Source organism: Protopterus annectens, chromosome 13.part0 (genome assembly GCF_019279795.1).
Source record: "Protopterus annectens isolate FY-2018-M chromosome 13.part0, PAN1.0, whole genome shotgun sequence".
Lineage (NCBI taxonomy): Eukaryota > Metazoa > Chordata > Ceratodontiformes > Protopteridae > Protopterus > Protopterus annectens.
The window spans coordinates 531,503,246-531,528,670 of NC_056747.1; the positions used below are offsets into that span (position 1 = coordinate 531,503,246).

Consider the following 25,425-nt stretch of genomic DNA (forward strand, 5'->3'; position numbering starts at 1 on the left):
TCTGCCCATTGATTTTGTGGCAAGTTTGGCATTACTTTTATCCTTGGCAAGGTGTGGAAATGGAATCTGTATCCTTGTGAGATAATGTCTAGGATCCATTTGTCCTTTGTGATGATGCGCCAGTTGTCTATAAAAAATGCTAATTTTCCTCCCAAGGGAGCTGCCAAGAGATTTTTGCTTGGCAGCTTGAGGTTGAAGTCATTGTGTTTGTCTTCTAGTAGTTTGGGACCTGTCTTCTCCACCCTTCTGTGTTGCAGTGACCCATTGTCCAAGTTTGTAAGGGATTTGTGCTTGTCCTCTGCCCCTTGGGCGTCTGTATTTACCCCCCTGTTGTCTGTCAGAAGCTGGAAAGGACCAACTTTTTGCTGGCCAATTTCTGCTGAAGCGTGGGGGTTGTACCTGTAAGAAATCTTTGACCGTCTGCATAGATTTTGCCTTATCCTCCATTTTCTTTAAAAACCTCTTCTGCTTTAACCCCAAATAAGACATCCTGCTGTAAGGGTGCATCTAGTAACTTTGCTTTAACATGACCAGGCAGAGTTTGTTCCTTTAACCAAGCATGCCTATGTATAACAGACCCAGTAACAGCTGCACTACAGGAAGCTTCCAAGGAATCAAATCCACATTGTAAAGTATGTTTGCCCACCTGTTCAGCTGCATGCAACAGATCCTGCATTTCCTTGAATTCAGACTGTTGAGGGCGCGTGCTCATCTTTTGTTTTACTTGAGACATTAGGAATTGCTGGTATTTCAGCATGTGAAATTGACAATTTAGTGCTCTCATAGCCAGAGTAGCTGAGGTGTAAACCTTCTTCCCCCACCTGTCTAGTGCTCTGTAGTCCCTTTCAGAGGGTACAGGATTTTTAGCCATAGAAGCCTTAGCCCCTTTGGGACCCTGGGAGATGGTCTCTGGGTCAGCAACAGGGCTTTTGTAAAGGAATTTGTGCGAGTCAGGCACTCTATAATATCTATCTGGTTTGGCTGGAGCAGGAGGCAGAGAATCTGGATTTAGAATATATTCTAAGTAAACATCATCCACAATGTCTAAAGCTGGGGGGATAGCAAGTGGTCTGTGCTGCGGGAGTAAAAGAAACTCTCGGAGCCTTTTCTTTGAGTCGGAGTAGTCCTGACCTTCCCAGTGGAAATGTTCAATCATGGTATGCAAGGTTTCCCCAAAGGAATAATCTTCAGGGGAAGAAGCTGAGGGACTGGAATCTTCAGCATCAGAATCTTCATAAGGGGGAAAGGAATAATCCTGTTCCTCAGAGGAGCCTGAGGAAATAGACACGATCAGAGGAGGCATAATCCTCCTCTTGTCTAGGCCTTTTGTCTGGGGGGGGGTTGGGAACCCCTGCTTAAAGAAATCAAATCTTTAGCCATTTTAAGCATCTGTTTCTTAGGCATGGGGCATTGAACTGGAGACTGATTTTATGGTGAGAGTAGTCGGTCTGAAGACACCTTCTGTAACCAAAGGTGTTTCCGTAGCACCGGCTTCTCCTTCTGTACTGTTGTCGGTAGGGCCTAAAGAAAATGGCTGCGTCGGCCTAAAACTCACTGCTTGAGAATCCAAAGTGGTCTGGGGTTCCAATTTTGCGGTCGTCAGGAGCTGTGTAGGCGCCTCACTGAAAACCGAAGAACTGGTGACCAGCCCAGCCGAGGCCTCGGAGTCTGGCTTGGATTTAGGCTTCCTGTCTTTATCTTTGCGTTTTTTATGCTCGCCGGTAGTCAGTTGCTCCGACGGCATAGTGTAATTAAATTTCCTACCAAAGTAGTGTCGTGCGAAATCAAAGCGTCGCTTTATAGTTCGCTTACTGAACCTAGCACAAAACCGACAACCAGTGACGTTGTGGTCTGGGCCTAGGCAAGGTATACAATAAGAATGAAAGTCCTTATGAGGTATTTGCTTCCCACAAGAAATGCAAATGTTAACTTTTTCTGACATCGGACTGAGGCAAGAAAAGGTTCCCCAATGGGGTACTTAGCTTTGAAGACTTCGGACTGAAATTCGATTCGAAAATCTCAGGTGTCGGCCGACCGGCACTTGCGAACTGCTTCTGCTTCGGGTACCGCGCGACAAGAAAGACTGAAGAAAATGGTGTTGGATGCCTCTTATATACCACTGGCGCACTGACGTCAGGGAAGAAGCGACAGCAACCGATGCCGGACCAAGACTTTGGAATTCAGGCCGACTGCGGGATCGCCTGACGACAGGATAACCCAAGTGTGATGACTGCAGCAGGGTAACATGATGAACATCAATGTAGCTTCTAGAAGAGCTGACAAACATTCAATACAACTAAAAGCAATTCTGGAGAAAGTACTTCAAAGACTTGCTCACTTATCTAGTTATTTATTACATGTATTGACCTGGACATTCTGGCTATGCTAGCACCCCTTTTCAGTAGTAATTGGGGGGGAAAGCACCAACAATGACATACAGCAATTCAAGTAACAATTTCAAGTTCACTGGATGTGGTTCTGGCAGACTTCAAAATAATGTGCAGGTAAGGTCACAGACATGTTAACTTTTTAATCACACATGCACTGGCATTCATGTTGGGGGTGGGATAAATAAGCTTCAATGCCTTTTCTACGTGTGCCATCTACAAAGACATGAAGCTTGACCTAGCCTGCATTTCTAAGCCAAAAACAAAATCGCCATACGGTACCATAAGGTAGAGACGACTGCCTTACATTCTCTGGATGCATAATCTTAAGCAATGCTTACTTCCTTTGTTAACCAGATAATACACCATTTTCAGCCATGACCTAGTGCATTAGACAATAACAGCATACTCAAATATGCTTAAGATGCAATATAGCATACTACAGTTTACAATAGGTTTAAATATTGCAGATTACATATGTAACATGAGATTTAGCAATATTTTTGTCAAATTCATGTTAGATGCATTGCTACAACTTTAGATTTTTAAGCTGCGGAACTGGTGATGATGTTTCCCCCCTTACCCACAACAGCTGAGTGATCAATGTTCGTCAGTATATTTAGAGAGATACTAAGAGTCAGTATACTTAAGGAAGCAAGGGGAACTTGATGACGACAACAACCAAGAATGATGGACTTGATATAAAAGTTTATTTTCTTTTTCAACCCTTTCCCAAGAGCTACTGGACAAAGCTGTGCTGAGACAGAAAATCAAACGCAGAGGAAGCAAAAAGTACAGTTTTGTACCTACCATAAATGTAGATGTCCGAGTGTTCACACTGCTGCAGTCATCACTGTTGGGTTATCCTGCCGTCAGGCGGTCCCGCAGTCGGCCCGAGTTCCAAAGTCTTGGTCCGGCGTCGGTTGCTGTCGCTTCTTCCCTGACGTCAGTGCGCCAGGGGTATATAAGATGCATCCGACACCATTTTTTTCAGTTTTTCTTGCCCCAGATGTCAGGTGCCCCCAATAGGTAGGCAATACATATTTCTATATAAAAATATACATATAAAAATAAAACAAAACCTTCAATCACAAGCAAATACACCACAGAGGTTGTATAGGATAGAAGAAACAGAGAAGTCCAGCTAGTTCAGAGGGAATGGAGGGAGGGTAATCTGGACTGCAGCAGGGTGAACACTCGAACATCTACATTTATGGTAGGTACAAAACTGTACTATGTTCATCGTGTTACACTGCTGCAGTCATCACTGTTGGGTTGAATCCCAAAGCTAAGGATGGGTGGTGGAACTAAACAGGGTTTGGAGAGGCTAGTAGGCCCTGCAGAACTGCAGTGGCAAAGCCAGCTCTGGTTTTAGAGTATAGAGGTAAGTGATAGTGCTTGGTGAAGGTGTGCACTGAACTGCAAGTGGCAGCCTCCAAAATATCCTTGGCTGGTACCCCTCTGAGGAAGGCTGTTGATATTGCCGTAGCCCTGGTGGAATGGGGCCTGATGTTACCAGGCACAGATTTCCCATGGTGTGTGTAGCAGAATGTCCTATCCATTTTGAAATGGTCTGTTTTGAGATTGCTTTTCCTTCAGATCCTGCAGCATGGGATACAAAGAGCTGGTCAGATTTTCTGAAAGCCTTAGTTTTATCCAAGTAGTAATGTAATCGCCTGTGAATGTCCAAAGAGTGAAGGAGCCTTTCCCCTTTGTTCTGGGGGTTTGGATAAAAGGTGGGCAAATGAATGGTTTGGTTTAGGGCCACACTGGATACCACCTTTGGCATAAAAGAAGGGTTATTTCGTAAAGAGACTTTGTCTTGATGAAAAATGATGAAAGGCTCCACTGCCATTAGGGCCTGTAGTTCCGACACTCTTCGTGCTGAAGTTATTGCTAGCAGCAGGGCAGTTTTCCATGATAGGAACTGTAGTTCAGCAGTGAAAGCTGGTTCAAAGGGCAGAAGTGTTAGCTTTTCCAGAACAAAGTTGAGATCCCAAGTTGGTGTTGGTGTTCTCCGGGGCGGTCTTATGTTCTTTGCCCCTCTGAGGAACTGTCTTAGTAATGGATGTGAAAATATAGGAGGATCCGTGTTGTATTGAGCTGAAATCGCTGAGGCGCGGATCTTAATGGATGAGAAGGAAAGTCCTTTGTGCAACATCTCAGTTAAATATTGAAGAATCTGAGGAATATTTGGGACTAGGGGATTTAGGCCTTTAGCCTGGTTCCAGGTGCAGAATATTTTCCATTTGTCTGAATAGACTTTCCTGGTGCTAGGCCTTCTGGCTTCCAGAATGACGTCCATCACAGCTTTAGAGAGAAGTGTTGACTGGTTATTTAGGCAATTTGCCATGCAGCCAGATTTAAAGTCTTGAGTTGGCTGTGTAGAATTTGATTGTTTTGCTGAGTGAGCAGGTGAGGAATTGTAGGCAAAATCCATGGTGGGCCTTGAGCCATGTTCCTTAGTATTGGATACCAGTGTTGGCGTGGCCAGTCTGGAGCAATGAGTATCATTTGTGGCCTCTCTAATCTGGCTTTCAGCAGCACCTTTGCCAGAAGAGGCAGTGGAGGAAAGGCATACACTGTCAATGTTTTCCAACTGAATGAGAGGGCGTCCACTTTCCAAGCTAGTGTGTGGTATGTCCTTGTGCAGAATTTCCGTAGTTGGCAGTTTTGGGGGGAAGCAAACAGATCTATGTCTGGGCTCCCCCATTTTTGAGTTATCATTGGAATACTTGTGGATCTAGTTTCCACTCGTGAGGATCTGTGATGTTTCTGCTTAGATCGTCTGCCAGTGTGTTTTTCTTTCCTGGCAGGAATTGTGCTTGTAGTTGAACTTGGCAGGTCAGTGCTGTGTTCCACAAGGTCATTGCTTGTCTGCATAGGGGGTAGGAGTGTGTGCCCCCTTGCTTGTTTATGTACCACATCACTGTGGTGTTGTCCGTCTTTATTAGGAGTTGTCCTGGATGTAGGAGGTCCTTGAAAGCTGTTAGGGCATTTTGTACAGCTAGCATCTCTTTTTGATTGATATATAGATGCTTTTGGTTTGCAGGCCTTTTGCCCAGAATACACTGTCCTGCCATGTGTGCTCCCCAGGCATAATCCGATGCATCTGTTGTTACAGCTTGCCTGGCTGTGGGTAAGGTGAAAGGCTGACCCTTGTTGAGGTGACATGCCTGAGCCCACCATAGAAACTCCTGTTGAAGGCAGGGAATGAGTGGAATTATAGTTTCCAAGCTGTGGCTGTGTTGAGACCATACGCTTTTCATATACCATTGTAATTTCCTCATATGCAGTTTTGCAAATGGTATTAGTAGTATGCAAGATGCCATGAATCCCAAGGCCTGCAGAATTTTTCTTGCAGGGAGTTGGGTCTTTGTTGCCATCATTTTGAAGTATTGAGTCAGATGTCTTTGCTTGTCTGGCATGAGGTAAGCCATCTGGGCTGTTGTTTTTAAGCTGGCACCCAGGAATATTATGTCTTGTGAGGGCACTAGTTTTGACTTCTTTTCGTTGAGGGCACTAGTTTTGACTTCTTTTCATTGACTGTGTACCCTAGGCAACTTAGAAGGTTTTTAACAAACGCCAGATGCTTTAATAGAATGTCTTAGCTTTCTGCTTGAATACGGCAGTCGTCCAGGTATGGATATATTTGAATCCCTCTTTGTCTGCAGTATGCAATTACTGGTGCCAGGCATTTTGTGAAGACCCTGGGCGCAGTAGATAAGCCAAAGGGCAGTGCAGAGAATTGGTAATGGGTTGAACTTGCAATAAATCGGAGGTAGCTTCTGCAATTTTGTCTGATAGGGACATGCAGGTATGCCTCCTTGAGGTCCAACATTACTAGCCAAGCCTTCTTGCCCAGCATGGGAAGAAGTTGCTGTAGTGTTAGCATCTTGAATTTGGGTACTTCCAGGTATGTTTAGAATTGAGAGGTCCAGAATGGGTCTCCAGGCTTTGTCCTTTCGGGGAACTAGAAACAGTCTTGAGCAAAATCCTTGTCCTTGCTCCTGTGTAGGAACCTGCTGAATGGCTCTCATGTCCATGAGAGCTGAAATTTGCTTTTGAGCCTCTGCCCATTGATTTGGTGGCAGGTTTGGCATTCCTTTTATCTTTGGTAAAGTGGGAAAGTGGAATCTGTAGCCTTGAGATACAATATTTAGGACCCATTTGTCTTTTGTGATGATGTGCCAATTGTCTGCGAAAAGAGCTAGTTTTCCCCCCAAGGGAGCTGCCAAGAGAGTTTTGCTTGGTAGTCTGAGGGGTAAGTCATTGTGCTTGTCTTCTGGTAGTTTGAGACCTGTCTTCTCCTCCTTTTAGGTAGTAGCACACCATTGTCGAGGCTGGTAAGAGCCTTGTGGCTGGCTTCTGCCTCTTGGGCGTCTGTATCTGCCCCTCTGTGGTCTGGCAGAAGCTGGAAAGAACCAGCTTTTGGTTGGCCAGTTTCTGCTTTAACGAGGAGGTTGAACCTGTAAGAAATCCTTGACCGTCTGCATAGATTTTGCCTTATCCTCCATTTTCTTTAAAACTTCTTCTGCTTTTACACCAAATAAAACATCCTGCTGTAAGGGTGCGTCCAATAACTTTGCTTTAACATGATCAGGCAAAGTTTGTTCTTTTAACCAAGCATGCCTACACGTATGACAGACCCTGTCACTGCTGCTCTACAAGAAGCTTCCAATGAATCAAATCCACATTGCAAAGTATGTTTTCCCACTTGTTCAGCTGAATGTAACAAATCTTGCATTTCCTTGTAATCTGGTTGGTCTGTATGTGCGAGTATTTTTTGTTTTAATTGAGACATCAGATATTGTTGATATTTCAGCATGTGAAACTGACAATTTAAGGCCCTCACAGCTAGAGTAGCTGAGGTATAAACTATCTTTCCCCATCTGTCTAGTGCTCTAGAATCCCTTTCAGAGGGCACAGGATTTTTAGCAGTAGAGGCTTTAACCCCTTTATGGACCCGGGGAAATGGTTTCTGGGTCAGCAACAGGGCTTTTATACAGAAATTTGTGTGAGTCACGGACTCTGTAATATCTGTCTGGTTTGGCTGGTGCAGGAGGTAGTGAATCTGGGTTAAGGCTAGATTCTGAATAAACATCATCCACAATGTCTAACACAGGTGGAATTGCAAGTGGTCTGTGCTGGTGTAGTAAAAGGAACTCTCTGAGCCTTTTCTTAGAATCAGAGTAATCCTGGCCTTCGCAGTGGAAATGTTCCCTCATAGTATGTAAGGTTTCCCCAAAAGAGAAGTCTTCTGGGGAGATGCAGAAGGGATAGACTCTTCAGCATCAGAATCTTCATAAGGATGAAAAGAATATTCCTGTTCCTCAGAATAGTCTGAGGAAACTGAAACCTGGTCAGAGGAAGCGTAGTCCTCCTCTTGCCTTGGCCTTTTATCAGGAGGGGGATGGGAACCCCTGATTAGGGTAATTAAGTCTTCAGCCATCTTAAGCATCTGTTTCCTAGGCATGGGGCCTTGTGCTGGAGACTGCTGTGCAGTCTTCTTTGTTTTTAAAGGAGTTTTCAGTTTTGCATAGGATTTAATAGTGAGTGTAGTCGGTCTGAAGACACCTTCAGCAACTGAAGGCGTTTCAACTGCACCGGAATCTCCTTCAGGAATGGGGTCAGGAGGGCCTAAAAGCAAAGGTTGTGGAGGCCTAGTAATCCCCGCTTGTGAATTGGTTGTCGCCTGGGGTTCTAAATCAGTGGTAGTCAGGGGCTGCATAGGCGCCTCACTGAAAACCGGAGAACCAGCGACTGGCCTAGCAGAGGCCTTGGAATCCGGTTTGGATTTCGGCTGCCTGTCCTTATCTTTGCATTTTTTATGCATTCCGGTCGTCGGTTGCTCCGACGGCATGGTATAATTAAATTTTCTACCAAAATAATGTCGGGCGAAATCAAACCGACGTTTAATAATTCATTTATTAAACCTAGCACAAAACAGACAACCTGTGATGTCGTGGTCTGGGCCTAGGCAAGGAATACAATAAGAATCAAAGTCCTTATGAGGTATTTGCTTCCCACAAGAAATGCAATTAACTTTTTCTGACATCGGACTGAGGCAAGAAAAGTTTCCCCAACGGGGTACTTAGCTTTATGAAGACTTTGGTCTGAAATTCGATTTGAAAATCTCAGGAGTCGGCCGACCAGCACTTGTGAACTGCTTCTGCTTCGGGCACCGAGCGGCAAGAAAGACTGAAGAAAATGGCATTGGATGCATTTTATATACCCCTGGCGCACTGACGTCAGGGAAGAAGCGACAGCAACCGACGCCGGACCAAGGAACTCGGGCCGACTGCGGGACCGCCTGACGGCAGGATAACCAAACAGTGATGACTGCAGCAGTGTAACACAATGAAAATCTGTAAAGCAGGAGTCTAATCATTATTATAACACAGGAAAAAAACAGGATGATTGAATCATACTGCTTCTTCATATTCCGGCAGTGTCTCCAAATGCTGTCAAAATTTTTTCTAAGACATAGAGGAAGAAGGTACAGCTGAGAAATAACTTTCACAACATTAGAGTTTGGAATACTGGGACCACTTCTGCACCAGCAATCAAAAGAAAAAGGGGGTATTTGCCAGTAGGAATGTGTTCTAATCTAGCGTGAATTCCACAGCTTTGGATGCCTCTGTGCAAACTTGTCTCCTAATGCCATAGATATCAGACTGGCACTGGGTAATGAGGAAAGACAAGCTCATGGCATCTTCAATTCTTTTTGCTGAGAATAGAGAAAGTCAGTCCTGATAAGTATGCCCTTGGAAGGTATCAAGGAAAAGATAAGTCTCCAACATGCAAGCTCAAACAGACACATACACACACATATTATGCCTACTTTCATTGAACAACAAATATGGACGTCTCCAGTGTTGACAACTCAAATGGTGACACATCAATATGCATGCATGTAAAATACCCTCACAGCATGAAGATGACACTATACAAAAAGAAACTAGGAAAACTACTGTAATTATACATATCTGAACAGTAGGTAGGAGAGTCTCACCTATAAACAACAACTGGGATCCGTTTACCAGACCGAAAGGAAGCTACCTTCTCCAACTCTTTATCAGTAATCCAGACAGGTACAATTATTTTCTGGGGATAACTTGAACACAGCCTGCAGAGAGATAAATGGAATAAAGAAATTCAACCACTGTAATACAGAATATGCACAGATAAACGTATAACTTATGAACAAAGTAAATAAACAGAACAAAAATGAAAAAACAAAAAGTACAGTTGTTTCTACTTACCATAACTGTAGATGTTAGTGTGTCTTTGTTGTTGCAGTAATATCATTTTGGGATTTCCTGCTTTGGAAGCCCTCAGCAGGCCTAAATATCAGACATCTGATTTCTACCCAGACCCGTCAAGACATCCTCTTCACTATTATCAGGATACAGGAGTCATCAGCAGGCACCATTTCTTCAGGTCTTTCTTGCACCCAAGATAGCAGGTATGGTGGGGTAAAGACCTGTAAAGGATATCTAAACAAAGAAGGGACCTAAAATGGACAGTGAAAGGGAGCCCACCTTAACCTACAGTCAAAAGAGGGGAAAGAGGGAGGGAAAGGATACTGCCACAAGGCGGCTGATGTATAAACTTTCTTGCCAAATCTGTCTAGGTTTCTCCCCTCTGTTATTAGGCAATGGAATTTTAGAGATGCCCACCCTTAGCTCTCTTGGAAAGGAAACCACTTCAGGATCCTTCACAGAGTTCTAAAGAGGTGTTTGTGTGTGCCCACGACCCTGTAGAAATGGTCAGGCTTCCTGGGGCAAGGGACTGGGAGGAAGATTGCAAAGATGTACCTTGAATATCACCCACTACATCTAGAATCAGAGGAACAGCCAGAAGTTAATGCTCAGAAAGCCTAAAATTCTCCCTTTTCTTAACTTAAGCATAATACTGAGCCTCACAATGGAAAGACATTCATCTTATGGAGGGTCTCTCCAAAAGAAAAATCTTCAGACGGTGAAGCTGAGTCAAGAGCTTCAGCTCAATGAGAGAAGGCATATGGCCTTGAAGAAATTTGCTCCACATATATGTCAGCTCATCTTCATAACAGTCATAAGAATCCAAAGACTCCTGAGAAGAAAAATCTCTTCCTTCTTTGCAAGAGGAGTTCCTCTAGCAGGGGGTCCTACCAGGACACAGCTGTCAGGATCTCAAAATCTGTAAGATTCCCAGCTAACCTGACTGGGTCCTGAGAGAAGGCCTAGGCTAATGCAAGTCAGTAGCAGCCTTTTCTGTGCTTGGCATAGTATTTTTTGTGTTGGGTGTAGACTGGCTGTTGTTGCCTCAGGCGGTGGGTAAGCAACCGTGACCTGTACCCAGTCTGCTGAATACTGCTCTATGGTGTCCCAGGGAAATCTATCTTCCCCCTGGGTAGAGCTAGTGCAGGAGTCAGGAGATGACCCTGGACCTATCGGAAACCATAACAGCTTCGGCCTCTGCGGACATCACAGGGAATGCGACAGCATAGTGGACTTCATAAAGCTCTCATCAGAGGCCTTGTTCACACCCTCAGCTGTTGGAGTGGGCTGTGAATATTTCTCTGCCATTAACAAGCCTGGGAGGACTATCTGACATATGCTGTCACCCCTCATCTAATTTTCTGATGCTTCTCCCATCCTTTTTCAAGGGATTTTCAATTTAGCATGATTGGTGGATGCTATGGCACATGAGAGGCAACAACAAACATTCTTCATCTCTAAATACTTTTCTAGCGACAAAGCCATATGCTTAATGGCTCTAGAACAGACATAAGCATACTAGAGACAGTTTTGGCATATCATGCTCCAAACCCAAGCAGAGCAAACAGTGAGGAAATGCTGATGAGGTATTAGTTTCATACACTTTAAGCAAACTTAAGTCTTTGTAACAGACATATAACACGAAACACAGTAAACTGTAGAAGAAAATGAATTCTCCAACAGGGTACCTAGCTTTAGCAGCTCTTACCGCTGGGTTCCGACCAACAGATTAACTAGACAAAGGCTGTACCAGGCTCAGATGGCTAGAATAAATTAGGAAAGTTAATAAGTCCTTTAACTGTTATACCCACACATCGGTGGAGAGGGCATCCGCTGGGACACGGGTAGGGGTAAAATCTCTGGCATTCAGGCTAGCCAAGGGCTTCCAAAGCATGAAATCCTAAAATTCAATTACTACAACAATGAAAGCACTCCATCATCATTAATATCCACTTGATGGTACTGTTTCAGACACTACCACTTACTTGATTGGTACTGTTTCAGAAAGTACCAGTGTGTAACACAGAAACCAAAGAATTCTTAAAACTTATTTCTAGTGTTAGTCAAATGATACACCAGCAGGGATTCTACTTGCATCCCAGGTTAACAATAAGTGAAATATGTCTAATGGCAGAAGTTGGGTTGCTCAACCTCTAGTGAGGCTGAGTGAAAAAAGTACCAGACTTGTCATAAATGCACCTGCTCTCCCTGCAGTGCTACTGGAATACTTGTCTGGAAGGAAAGCTGGCAAGTTCTTTGTGCAACAGTCAAATGCAAAAAAAAAAAAACTTAAGTGCCACATTACAAAAGTATAAAGCAACCTTTTTAACACTGCTGAAATAACTGCAATCTAGTAAAACAACAGAAAATGTTTCTTTAAGATGGGCTGCCTACAGGTATGCTACTAGGAAGGCAATATCTTTAGTAGTCGTTGAATCCTTTATCCCAAACAATAACTGGTGCCAAAATCATGGAATGAAACTAAATGCAACAAAATGCATCATCATATCTTTGGGGAAGTCATCTACCCTGAGGAAAGTACAGTTGTGAACCTACCATAAATGTAGATGTTCGAGTGTATACCCTGCTGCAGTCATCACACTTGGGGTTATCCTGCCGTCAGGCGGTCCCAAGAGTCGGCCAATTCCAAAGTCTTGGTCCGGCGTCGGTTGCTGTCGCTTCTTCCCTGACGTCAGAGCGCCAGGGGTATATCAGAGGCATCCGACGCCATTTTCTTCAGTTTTTCTTGCCCTAGATATCAAGTGCCCCTAATAGGTAGGCAAAATATATATATATATATATATATATATATATATATATATATATATATATGGGAAAATAAAACAAAAACCTTAGGCACAAGCAAATACACCACAGAGGTAGTATAGAATAGAGTGGTAGAGATAAGTTCAGCTAGTTCAGAGGGGATGGAGGGAGGGTAACCTGGACTGCAGCAGGGTATACACTTGAACATCTACATTTATGGTAGGTACAAAACTGTACTATGTTCATTGTGTTACCCTGCTGCAGTCATCACACTTGGGTAGAATCCCAAAGCTAAGGATGGGAGGTGGAGTCAAACAGGGTTAGAGGAGGCTAGGAGGCCCTGCAAAACTGTAGTGGCGAAGCCAGCTCTAGTCTTAGAGTAAAGTGGTAATGTTTGGTGAAGGTGTGTACTGAACTCCAAGTTGCAGCTTCCAAAATATCTTTGGTTGGCACCCCCCTGAGGATGGCTGTAGATGTAGCTGCTGCCCTGGTAGAGTAGGGCCTTATGGTAGCAGGAACTTGTTTTCCATGGTGGGTGTAGCAAAAATGTATGCAATGTCCCATCCATTTGGAAATGGTCTGTTTTGAGATAGCCTTTCCGTGTGATGCTGTAGCATAGGATACAAAAAGCTGGTCAGATTTTTCTGAAAACCTTAGTTTTATCCAAGCAGTAACGTAGCCGCCTGTGAATGTCCAAGGAATGCAGGAGTCTTTCTCCTTTGTTCTGTGGATTTGGAAAGAAGGTGGGTAAATGGATGGTTTGATTTAGAGCCACACCAGATACCACCTTAGGCATAAACGAGGGGTTAGTTCGTAGAGAAACTCTGTCTTGATGAAAAATGAGGAAAGGCTCTACTGCCATTAGTGCCTGAAGCTCTGAAACTCTTCTAGCTGAAGTAAATGCTAGCAGCAGGCAGTCTTCCATGATATAAACTTTAAGTCAGCTGAGAAAGCTGGCTCAAAAGGAGGTAGCGTGAGTTTTTCCAGAACAAAGTTGAGGTCCCAAGTAGGTGTTGGTGCTCTCCTGGGAGGCCTAATGTTTTTGGCCCCTCTGAGAAACTGCCTTAGGAGTGGATGTGAAAATAAGGGAGGATCCGTGTTGTAGTGAGCAGAAATAGCTGAGGCGTGGATTTTAATAGATGAAAAAGAAAGCCCTTTGTGTAACATCTCAGTTAAATATTGCAGAATCTGAGGTATGTCAGGCTGAAGGGTATTTTGGCCTTTAGCTTGGTTCCAGGCGCAAAACCTTTTCCATTTGTCTGAGTAGGCTTTCCTGGTGCTGGGCCTTCTGGCCTCCAGAATAACATCCATAACTGCTTGTGAGAGAGGAGCTGGCTGGTTGCTTAGGTGATTTGCCATGCAGCCAAGTTTAAGGTTTTGAGCTGGCTGTGTAGAATTTGATTGTCTTGCTGTGTGAGCAGGTGAGTAATTTGTGGTAGAATCCATGGTGGGCCCTGGGCCATATTCCTTATTAGTGGGTACCAGTGCTGGCGTGGCCAGTCTGGGGCAATGAGTATCATTCGGGGTCTCTCCATCCTGACTTTCAGTAGCACCTTTGTGAGAAGGGATAATGGAGGAAAGGCATATACTGTTGGCATTTTCCAACTGAATTTGAGTGCGTCCACTTTCCAAGCTTGACGGTGAAAAGTCCTTGTGCAAAATTTTGTTAGCTGATAGTTTTGAGGGCTGGCAAACAGGTCTATGTCTGGGAGCCCCCATTTTTGAGCTATCATTGCGAATACTTGTGGATCCAGTTTCCACTCGTGGGGATCCATGATGTTTCTGCTTAGGTCGTCTGCCAATGTGTTCTTTTTTCCTGGCAGGAATTGAGCTTGTAATTGAACTTGGTAAGCCAGTGCTGTGTTCCACAAGGTCATTGCTTGCCTGCATAGAGGGTAGGAGTGTGTACCCCCTTGTTTATGTACCACATTACTGTGGTGTTGTCTGTCCTTATGATAAGCTGTCCTGGATGTAACAGGTCCTTGAAGGCTGTCAAAGCATTTTGTACAGCTAGCATTTCTTTTTGATTGATGTGCAGATTCCTTTGATCTGCAGTCCATATGCCTTGAACGCACCGTCCTGCCATGTGTCCCCCCCCCAGGCATAGTCCGATGCATCTGTTGTCATAGTTTGCCTGGCTGGGGGTAAGGTGAAAGGCTGACCCTTGTTGAGGTGACATGCCTGTGACCACCATAGAAACTCCTGTTGAAGGCAGGGAATGAGAGGTATCATTGTTTCCAAGCTGTGGCTGTGTTGAGTCCATACGCTTTTTAGGTACCATTGTAATTTCCTCATATGCAGTTTTGCAAATGGTATTAGTAGTATGCAAGATGCCATGAAGCCCAAGGCCTGTAGAATTTTTCTTGCAGGGAGTAGGGTCTTTGTTGCCATTGTTCTGAAGTATTGAGCTAATTGTAGTCGTTTGTCTGGCGTCAGATAAGCCATCTGGGCCGTTGTATTCAAGCTGGCACCCAGGAATGTCATATTTTGTGAGGGCACTAGTTTTGATTTCTTTTCGTTTATTGTGTACCCTAGGCAACTTAGAAGATGTTTTACAAAAGCCAGGTGTTGTAAGAGAATGTCCTTGCTTTCTGCTTGGATGAGACAGTTGTCCAGGTATGGGTATATTTGAATTCCTCTTTGGCTGCAGTATGCAATTACTGGTGCCAGGCATTTTGTGAAGACCCTGGGCGCAGTAGATAAGCCAAAGGGCAGTGCAGAGAATTGGTAATGGGTTGAACCTGCAATGAAACAGAGGTATCTTCTGCAATTTTGTCTGATAGGTACATGCAGGTATGCCTCCTTGAGGTCCAACGTTACTAGCCAAGCTTTCTTGCCCAACATGGGAAGAAGCTGCTGTAGTGTTAGCATCTTGAATTTGGGTACTTGCAAGTAGGTGTTTAAAATTGAAAGGTCCAGAATGGGTCTCTCCAAGCATTGTCCTTTCTGGGGACTAGAAAGAGCCTTGAGTAAAATCCTTGGCCTTGTTCCTGTGTAGGTACCAGCTGAATGGCTCTCATGTCCATGAGAGCTGTAATTTGTTTTTCTGCCTCTGCCCATTGATTTTGTGGCAGGTTTGGCATTCCTTTTATCCTTGGCAAGGTGTGGAAATGGAATCTGTATCCGTGTGAGATAATGTCTAGGACCCATTTGTCCTTTGTGACGATGCACCAGTTGTCTGCAAAAAGTGCTAATTTTCCTCCCAAGGGAGCTTCCAAGAGAGTTTTGCTTGGCAGTGTGAGGTTTAAGTCATTGTGTTTGCCTTCTAGTAGTTTGGGACCTGTCTTCTCCTCCCTTCTGTGTTGCAGTGTCCCATTGGCGAGGTTTGTAAGGAATTTGTGCTTGTCCTCTGCCACTTGGGTGCCTGTATTTACCCCTCTGTGGTCTGTCAGAAGCTGGAAAGGACCAATTTTTTGTTGGCCAATTTCTGCTGAAGCGTGGGGGCTGTACCTGCAAGAAATCTTTAACCATCTGCATAGATTTTGCCTTATTCTCCATTTTCTTTAAAACCTCCTCTGCTTTAACCCCAAATAAGACATCCTGCTGTAAGGGTGAATCCAGTAACTTTGCTTTAACATGATCAGGCAGAGATTGTTCCTTTAACCAAGCATAACAGACCCAGTAACAGCTGCTCTAGAGGAAGCTTCCAAGGCATCAAAACCACATTGTAAAGTATGTTTGCCCACCTGTTCAGCTGCATGCAACAGATCTTGCATTTCCTTGAATTCTGACTGTTCAGGGTGTGTGCCCATCTTTTGTTTTATTTGAGACATTAGGAATTGCTGGTATTTAAGCATGTGAAATTGACAATTTAGTGCTCTCATTGCTAGAGTAGCTGAGGTGTAAACCTTCTTCCCCCCACCTATCTAGTGCTCTGGAGTCCCTTTCTGAGGGTACTGGATTTTTAGCCATAGAAGCCTTAGCCCCTTTGGGACCCTGGGAGATTTGTCTCTGGATCAGCAACAGGGCTTTTGTAAAGGAATTTGTGTGAGTCAAGCACTCTACAGTATCTATCTGGTTTGGCTGGAGCAGGAGGCAGAGAATCTGGATTTAGACTAGATTCTAAGAAAACATCATCCACAATGTCCAAAACTGGGGGGACAGCAAGTGGTCTGCTCTGCAGGAGTAAAAGAAACTCTCGGAGCCTTTTCTTTGAGTCGGCGTAGTCCTGACCTTCCCACTGGAAATGTTCCCTCATGGTATGCAAGGTTTCCCCAAAGGAATAACCTTCAGGGGGAGAAGCTGAGGGAATGGATTCTTCAGCATCAGAATCTTAATAAGGGGGAAAGGAGTAATCCTGTTCCTCAGAGAAGCCTGAGGAAACAGACACTTGATCAGAGGAGGCATAATCCTCCTCTTGGCTAGGCCTTTTGTCGGGGGGGGGGGGGTTGGGAACCCCTGATCAAAGAAATCAAATCTTCAGCCATTTTAAGCATCTGTTTCTTAGGCATAGCGCCTTGACCTGGAGACTGAAGTGTAGGCTTTTTTTGGTTTTAGGGGAGTCTTAAGCTTAGCATAAGATTTTATGGTGAGTGTAGTCGGTCTGAAGACACCTTCAGAAACCAAAGGTGTTTCTACAGCACCGGCTTCCCATACTGCCATGTCGTCAGTAGGGCCTAAAGAAAATGGCTGTGTTGGCCTAGAACTCTCTGCTGGGGGATCCGAAGCGGTCTGGGGATCCAATTCAGCGGTAGCCAGGGGCTGCGTAGGCGCCTCACTAAAAACCGGAGAACCGGGGACCGACCCAGCCGAGGCCTCGGAGTCTGGCTTGGATCTAGGCTGCCTGTCTTTATCTTTGCGTTTTTTATGCACGTCGGTAGTCGGCTGCTCCGATGACATAGTGTAATTAAATTTTCTACTGAAGTAGTGTTGTGCAAAATCAAAGCGTCGCTTTATAGTTCGCTTATTGAACCTAGCACAAAACCGACAACCAGTGACGTCGTGGTCTGGGCCTAGGCAAGGTATACAAAAAGAATGAAAGTCCTTATGAGGTATTTGCTTCCCACAAGAAATGCAATTGTTAACTTTTTCTGACATCGGACTGAGGCAAGAAAAGGTTCCCCAACGGGGTACTTAGCTTTGAAGACTTCGGACTGAAACTCTATTTGAAAATCTCAGGTGTTGGCCGACCGGCACTTGCGAACTGCTTCTGCTTCGGGCACCGCGCAGCAAGAAAGACTGAAGAAAATGGCATCTGATGCCTCTGATATACCCCTGGTGCTCTGACATCAGGGAAGAAGCGACAGCAACCGACGCCGGACCAAGACTTTGGAATTCGGGCAGACTGCGGGACCGCCTGACGGCAGGATAACCCCAAGTGTGATGACTGCAGCAGGGTAACATGATGAACATCTACCAACACTGACAGTATACCTTTTAAGAGTTGACCCAGATATTTGTGATTTGGAAACTTAACGTGGACAGTTAACTTTCAACCAAAATGTGTCCATTGATGTAAGAAAGTCCTTCTATATTGTAAAGCTTATAAACAAAGGGACTGTGTCGGGATGTCATTGTCCCTTTTTACTCAGCCCTCATTAGGCCAATCACTGGGTGTAATGCCACATTTAGCATGAATCTTTCCAGTCACATGCAACAACCGAACACTCACAAAGACACCTTACTAAAATGATACAAGGCCAAAATAATTTGTCCTACATGGACCAACTCAAAGCCCTGTCACTATACAAGGTATCCTACAGAATGCTAAGAGATGACCTGCGTCTAGCACAGAAGGCATCCTCCAACCCAATACTAATGGAGTTACTGAATATCAGCACCATCATACTCAGTCTTGGCATCTACACCTCCTCTGCAGCATTATAAGAACAGTTTGAAGGGACAGGTATATCTCACAGAGGACATTGTTGCTCTGGAGCATACTTCCCCAATCCACATAAAACAAAGCTTAACCCTTATCCATATTCAAGCATAACATGGATCTGTAGATGAGAAACAGAAAATGTGCCCAAGGACTTCCCTTTATTCTACTAAGGGACACAGGCAGACGCTTTACCTGATGCATGGGTTCTCTCAAATTACGTATGATATGATCCCAGTAATTCTCACTAGGGATGATATATAAAAGACAGACCATGGGATTGATCAGGCTAATCTAACATCAAATGGGATAGGTTCATTCAAGCACCGAAAGGGAAACTGGCTAGGCTTAAAGTGACCTGCAAGGGCAGCTAGCTTAGTATTTATCAATGAATAGAATTTCTTGAAGAAACAGATGATGTCATGATTCCTTAACTTGGGAAACTTAAGTTGATCAGCTCTTCAGCGACAACTTTGAGCAAATGAGCCAAAAACTGAAGAGGAAAACATTTTTTTTACATTATCTTCATGTTCTACACAATGCAATTCCCCTGCTTTCTCAAGGCAGAAAGTAAAGACGCAGAGGACTAATTATGAGAGTTGAATGTGCAGCTCCAAAAGTACAGCCTCTGAAAGTGACAGACGTTGAAACAGAAAATGATATAATATTGCAAGATACAACAGAATTATGCATTATTAACACAAACAGCATAAGAAAAATAAAGAATACACTGATGATGATATCAGAGAGAGAGAGTATAAATACAAAGATAATACAAGAGTTTCAGCAAAAGGCAAATAGTTGTTTAAGGTAACAAGGCTCAATACCAAAGGAATGCATGAAACGTGCACTGAAATAGTATAAGTACATCTTGGTGATATGAAAATTAAAGCCATGGTCAGTGAAATGTGGCTTCCCACATAAACAGAACAGAAGAGTGAACCAGTTTGGATGTTTAAGGTATCAAAAGTAGCCTTGACAAATGTCAGCACAGACTTTTCTGTAACTGTATGCAGTAGAAACAGTTTGTAGTGATTGACGAATATTCACGGTTCCTAATAATGCAGTCTGTCGCATCCACAATTAACTCACGCAATTATACCAGTTATTATTGACAAGACCTGCAATATTTGGATTACCATGGATTGCAAGACTGAATAATGACACTGCTCACAATTCAAACAGCTCCATGTAAATGAGGATTATAATATGATGGGAGACACACCCACCATGACCCCAATGCTAAAGTATGGGGAAGAGATTTATGGAAAACAAAGACAGCAAATATCAAAGGTGTACTATGGTGGCAGCAACTACAAAACATGTTGAGAGGAAAAAATAGGCAACACCAGCTAGCATGATAACTGGGCATTGATTTCAAAATACCGTATAGAAGGAATTAAGGGTCATGACAGATAATACAGGAGAAATTCAAAACGACAAAACATGCAAAGAAAGGACAGGAAGTGCACCTTCCATGAGAGACAACATTTTAGTAAGAAAGGGGAGACAAAACATTTATTTCTGCTCAAACTGATGTATCGGTGGTCCCACAACAGCTGTGAACTGCGGAAGCCATTTGGTCACAGTATTTTCCTTACCTTCTGACAAATGTACATTGTAGAGAAAGTGCCAATCTGAATTTTCTCCACAATGAAGAATGTTTGCAGCCCCATACTGTGAGGAAAACATTAAAATAGCACTAAACCTACTAGCCCATAACCTCGGTGACATCAGTGTATGGAAATCCTGAATTATGTCCATAGACTTTAATGGACGCACGGACATGCATGCACAGAGTTATGTCTGTTAAAGTCTGAGGCCCTATTTCACAGTATCCTACAATTAAGTCACAAAGGGATGTACTATATTCATTTGGGATGTTAAAAACTTTATGAAACGTTTTATTAAAAATAGCCAAAATAAATGAACTACAAGTATACAGCAGCACTAAACTCGCTAGATGCTGCAAGGCACACACAAATATGACCAGTAAGACACTGCTCATTCTGACAGTATTCATAAATTCGATTGCTGGTACAGAGTGACCTCTCTGCTAGTAAAACTGGTCCACTTCAGCATGCTTGACTCCCACAGCCCCGAAAGAGAGAGAAGTGCCAGGAGAATTAAATCCTATGAGACTTAGGTTTTCCTCTTTTCCCAAAAAAGGATTACAGATGGCGAAGACTCTACCATGCAAGGAGGATGTCAAACTAGATTAATTTTTAAAGGAAGACTATGCATTGCTATAAGCACAGTGGTGGAGTGGGGAAAGCACAGTTGTGTACACTTACCATAAATGTAGATGTTAGAGTGTATTCACTGTTGCAGTCTTTACATTTGGGTAATCTGTTGGCAGGTTGCCCTCAGTTGGCCTGATTAACAAAGTCTTGGGTCCTGCGTTGTTTGCTGTCCCTTCTCCCATGACTCAGGTTGTCAGGGGTATAAAACATGTAGCCAACGCCATTACATCAGGTTTTCTTGCCCCAGATGTCAGGTGCCCCCCTAATGGGGAGCAAACACAATTATACCTCCAACCAAAAGGAAATACACCAAAAAGGCTTTTAAGCATAGTAAAGGAAAGTAGAGGTATAGCCAGAGAAAAGTAGGGGGCTGGAGGGAGGGTAACCAGGACTGCAACAGTGAATACACTTGAACATCTACATTTATGGTAAGTATACACAACTGTACTATGTTCTGCATGTTTCACTGTTGCAGTCATTACATTTGGGTAGATTCCCAAAGCTATGGTTTGGAGGAGGTTTATACAGCATTAGGGCCAGCTATAAGGCCCTGCAAGACAGCAGTGGCAAAGCCAGCTCTGGATTTAGAGAACAATGGTAAATGATACTGCTTGGTGAAAGTATGTACAGAACTCCAGGTAGCAGCTTCTAGAATATCTCTGGTAGGAACACCTCTGAGAAAGGCTTCAGAAGTAGATGCAGCCCTGGTGGAATGAGATCTGATCCCCTGGGGGATAGGTTTTCCATGGTGCTTATAGCAGAAATGAATTCAATGGCTTATTCATTTAGAAATGGTTTCTTTTGAAATAGCCTTCCCCTCTGCCCCTGCAGCAAATGCTACCAGCAATTGTTCAGATTTTCTTCGAGACTTAGTCCTGTCCAAGTAGAATCTTAGTTGTCTGTGCACATCCAATGAATGCAGAATCCATTCCCCTTTGTTCTGTGGATTGGGAAAGAAGGTTGGCAAATGAATGGACTGATTAAGAGCCACATTGGAAACCACCTTGGGCATGAAGGATGGATTGGTCTTGAGAGATACCCTGTCCGCATGAAAGATGATGAAAGGCTCCACTGCCATAAGGGCCTGTAATTCAGATATCCTTCTAGCTGAAGTGATTGCTAAAAGGAAGGCTGTTTTCCAAGAAAGAAATTTTAAGTCTGCAGTAGCAGCTGGCTCGAAAGGAGGTAGTGAGCTTCTCCAAAACAAAGTTAAGGTCCCAGGCAAGGGAAGGAGCTCTCCTGGGTGGTCTCAAGTTCTTTGCCCCTCTGAGATACTGCTTGAGCAGAGGATGAGAGAAGAGTGGTGGTTCTGTGTTATAGTGAGCTGAAATAGCTGAGGCGTGGATTTTAAAAGAGGAAAAAGACAGGCCCTTGTGAAGCATCTCAGTTAAGTATTGCAAAATCTGAGGTAAATTGGGCGCTGCTGTGCTCATCCCTAAAGATTGGTTCCAGATTTTCTAGTACTAGGTCTTCTCGCCTCAAAGATGACATCCAACACAGGTTTGCTAAGGGATGATAAGGGTGAATTTAAGTGATTAGCCAGGCTGTAAGGTTCAATGTTGGAAGCTGAGGGAGCAGAATTTGGTTCTCCTGCTGAGACAGCATGGAAGGGGTCTGAGGGTAGGTGCCATGGAGATATTTGCGACACACTGTGCAGGAGTGGGTACCAGTGTTGGCGCGGCCAGTCTGGAGCAATCACAATCATCCTTGGTTTGTCCTGTTTGACTTTTAGCAGAACTTTGGAGAGCACAGGCAGAGGGGGAAAGGAGTAGACTGATAGGTTTTTCCAGCTGAAGGACAGAGCATCCACTTTCCAGGCTTGTTTGTGGGGAGTCCTTGTGCAAAACTTGTCCAACTGGTAGTTCTGGGGGAAGGCAAATAGATCTATGTCTGGGCTCCCCCATTTGCTTGTTAACATGTTGAAAATCCGTGGTTCCAGTTTCCACTTGTGTGGGTCCATGAGTTTTCTGCTTAGTCCGTCTGCCAGTGTATTCAATTTTCCTGGCAGGAACTGAGCTTGTAGGTGCACTTGGTAGCTCAAGGCTGCATTCCACAATGCCATGGCTAGTCTGTAGAGGGGGTAGGAATTTGTAACCCCCTGCTTGTTTATGTAACACATAACTGTGGTGTTGCCCGTCTTTACCATTAGTTGTACTGGAAGAATGTAGTCTCTTGAAGGCTGTCAGAGTATTATGTACAGCTAACGTTTCTTTTTGATTGATATGTAGGTGTGTTTGATTTGGGTTCCATTTGCCTTGAATGCACTTCCCTGCCAGGTGAGCCCCCCATGCATAATTTGATGCATCTGTAGTTAGGGTTTGGGCGGCAGGGGGTAGTGTGAATGGCAGTCCCTTGTTTTGGTGGCAGGCCTCTGCCCACCATAGGAACTCCAGGCATAGGCAAGGTATGATAGGAATCATTGTTTCCAGGCTATGACAATGTTGACTCCATACACTAAGTACCACTGTAGTTTCCTCACATGCAGTCTTGCATATGGAATTAGAAGAATGCAGGAGGCCGATAGCAGGGTTTTTATGGCCACTTGTTTGAAGTTAACAAATGAATTTGCTTCTCTGGCATAAGGAAAGCCATCTGGGCAGTTGTATTCAAGCTTGCACACAGGAATTTAATCTGTTGTGATTTATTTACATTTATGGTGTACCCCAGCCAGGCACTTTGTGAATACCCTGGGCGCAGTAGACAAGCCAAAGGGCAGTGCAGAGAACTGATAATGCAAGTAGCCTGCTTTGAAGCGTAGGTATCTTCTGCAAGATTCCCTGATTGGGATGTGCAGGTATACTTCTTTTAAATCTAGAGTTGCCAACCAGACATCTTTGCCTAGCATAGGAAGTAACTGGTGAAGAGTCAGCATCTTGAACTTTGGAATCTCCAGAAAGGTGTTTAGAGTAGACACGTTCAGGATTGGATGCCATGATTTGTCTTTTCTGGGTACCAGAAAAAGACTGGAATAGAAACCTTGTCCCTTTTCCTCTTCTGGTACCGGTTGAATAGCCCCCATGTTTAAGAGGGAAAGTACTTGTTTTTGAGCCTCTGCCCACTAATTTGGGGGCAGGTCTGGCCATCCGTTTGGTGTTGGCAACATGTGGAAATTAAATCTGTATCCCTGGGACACTATATTTAAAACCCATTTGTCCTGGGTTATGAGTTCCCAGTTCTTTGCATGAAGAGCAATCTTTCCCCCCAAAGGGGCAGTTAAAAGGCAAGTGCTTGGTAATTTTAAAAGGAAGTCATTGAGACTGTTTACCATGGGGGGGGGGTGTCTTGTTATTTCCAGATTTAGAGGTGGAGGCCCCCCCACTGCTTAGTTTGTTGAGTCCCCTGGGACTGAAACCTGGGGGTTTTGCTGTGTCTGGGTTTGGCTTGAGAGGATCTAGAAGGGGCTGGAAAAGACCAATTCTTAGTAGGCCAGTGCCTACTAAATCTTGGAGGTTGCACTTGTAAGAAATATTTAACAGTTTGCAAAGATTTAGCTTTATATTCCATCTTTTTTAGCACTTCTTCAGCCTTATTGCCAAACAGGCGGTCCTGATTTAAAGGAGCATCCCACAATTTAGCTTTAACATGATCAGGCAAAGATTGCTCCTTAAACCAAGCATGTCTTCTAAGCACAGACCCAGTAACAGCAGCCCTTGCAGGAGGCCTCTAAAGAATCAAAACCACATTGCAAAGTATGTTTTCCAACTTGTTCAGCAGAATGCATTAAATCCTGTAAATCTTTATTTTCCACACAGTCAGGAATCAACATAATTTTCTGTTTAAGCAGTCCAATAATATGTTGTTGATATTTTAACATATGAAATTGGCAGTTTAAAGCTCTGATTGCCAAGGTTGCAGAAGTATATACCTTTTTTCCCCATCTATCCAGTGCCCTGGAGTCTCTATCAGAAGGGGTAGGATTTTTAGTAGTAGAAGCCTTAATGCCCTTGGGCCCCTGAGAAATGGTTTCTGGATCTGCAACAGGATTTTTGAAAAGGAACTTGTGTGACTCAGGAACCCTGTGGTATCGGTCAGGTTTACTAGGAGCCGGAGGCAGGGAATCAGGGGCCAAACTGGATTCCGAGAACACATCATCAACAATGTCTAGTACAGGAGGTATAGTCAAAGGCCTATGCTGAGGCAGAAGAAAGAAATCCCTAAGCCTCTTTTTGGAATCAGAAAATTCCTGACTTTCCCAGTGGAAATGCTCCCTTAAAGTATCTAAAGTTTCCCCAAAAGAAAAATCCTCAGGAGGGGAAGCAGAGGGAATGGAATCCTCTGCATCAGAATCCTCATAAGTAGGCATGGACAAATCCAAGTCATTAGAAGAGTCAGAAGAAACAGAATCCTGATAATTAGATTCATAATCAAGCTCAGCCCTAGGCCTCTTAGACAAGGGGGGGTTGATTACCCCTGATTAGAGTAATTAGATCTTCAGCCATTTTGATAATTTGTTTTTTAGGCATAGGGGCCTGAACATGTGGCCTGGGCATTGTTTTTTTAGACATAGATTGAGATTTAGGCCCTAGCAATGAAGGTGGTGTCGATTTAATATGCAAGTCTGTAGGCCTGAATACACCCACAGAAGCCGGTGCCTGCACAGTGGCTCCGGACCCATCCAAGGCAGAGACATCTGCGGGTTCCATAGATGAAGCATCTGGCATTCCAGACTCCAAATGTGTCTCAGTAGAGGCCTGCGAATCAGAAGTAGTGGGTATCAGGGGCTGCGAAAGCGCCTCACAGAGTACCGACAAACTGGCGACTGGCTTAGGAGAAGCATCGTCGGCAGTTTTGGATCGCGGCCTGTCTCTGTCTTTATCTTTGCATTTTTCCGGAATCCAGGTAGCTGGACCGCTAACTGATGACATTTCTGGATAATTAAACCGAGAACCGAAATATTTAGAGGCAAAAATGTACTGACGATGGATAGTGCGCTGATTAAATAA

At 44.0% G+C, this 25,425-nt stretch overlaps 1 protein-coding gene across 1 annotated transcript in view; it reads right to left on the minus strand.

The window, feature by feature from the left end:
- MTMR4 (myotubularin related protein 4) overlaps positions 1-25,425 on the minus strand; it is a 1,011,266-nt gene that overhangs the window by 268,929 nt on the left and 716,912 nt on the right. The window contains exon 11 of the mRNA XM_044054156.1: positions 9,403-9,516. Coding sequence (XP_043910091.1) covers positions 9,403-9,516 — 114 coding nt within the window. The remainder of the gene's footprint in view (positions 1-9,402; positions 9,517-25,425) is intronic.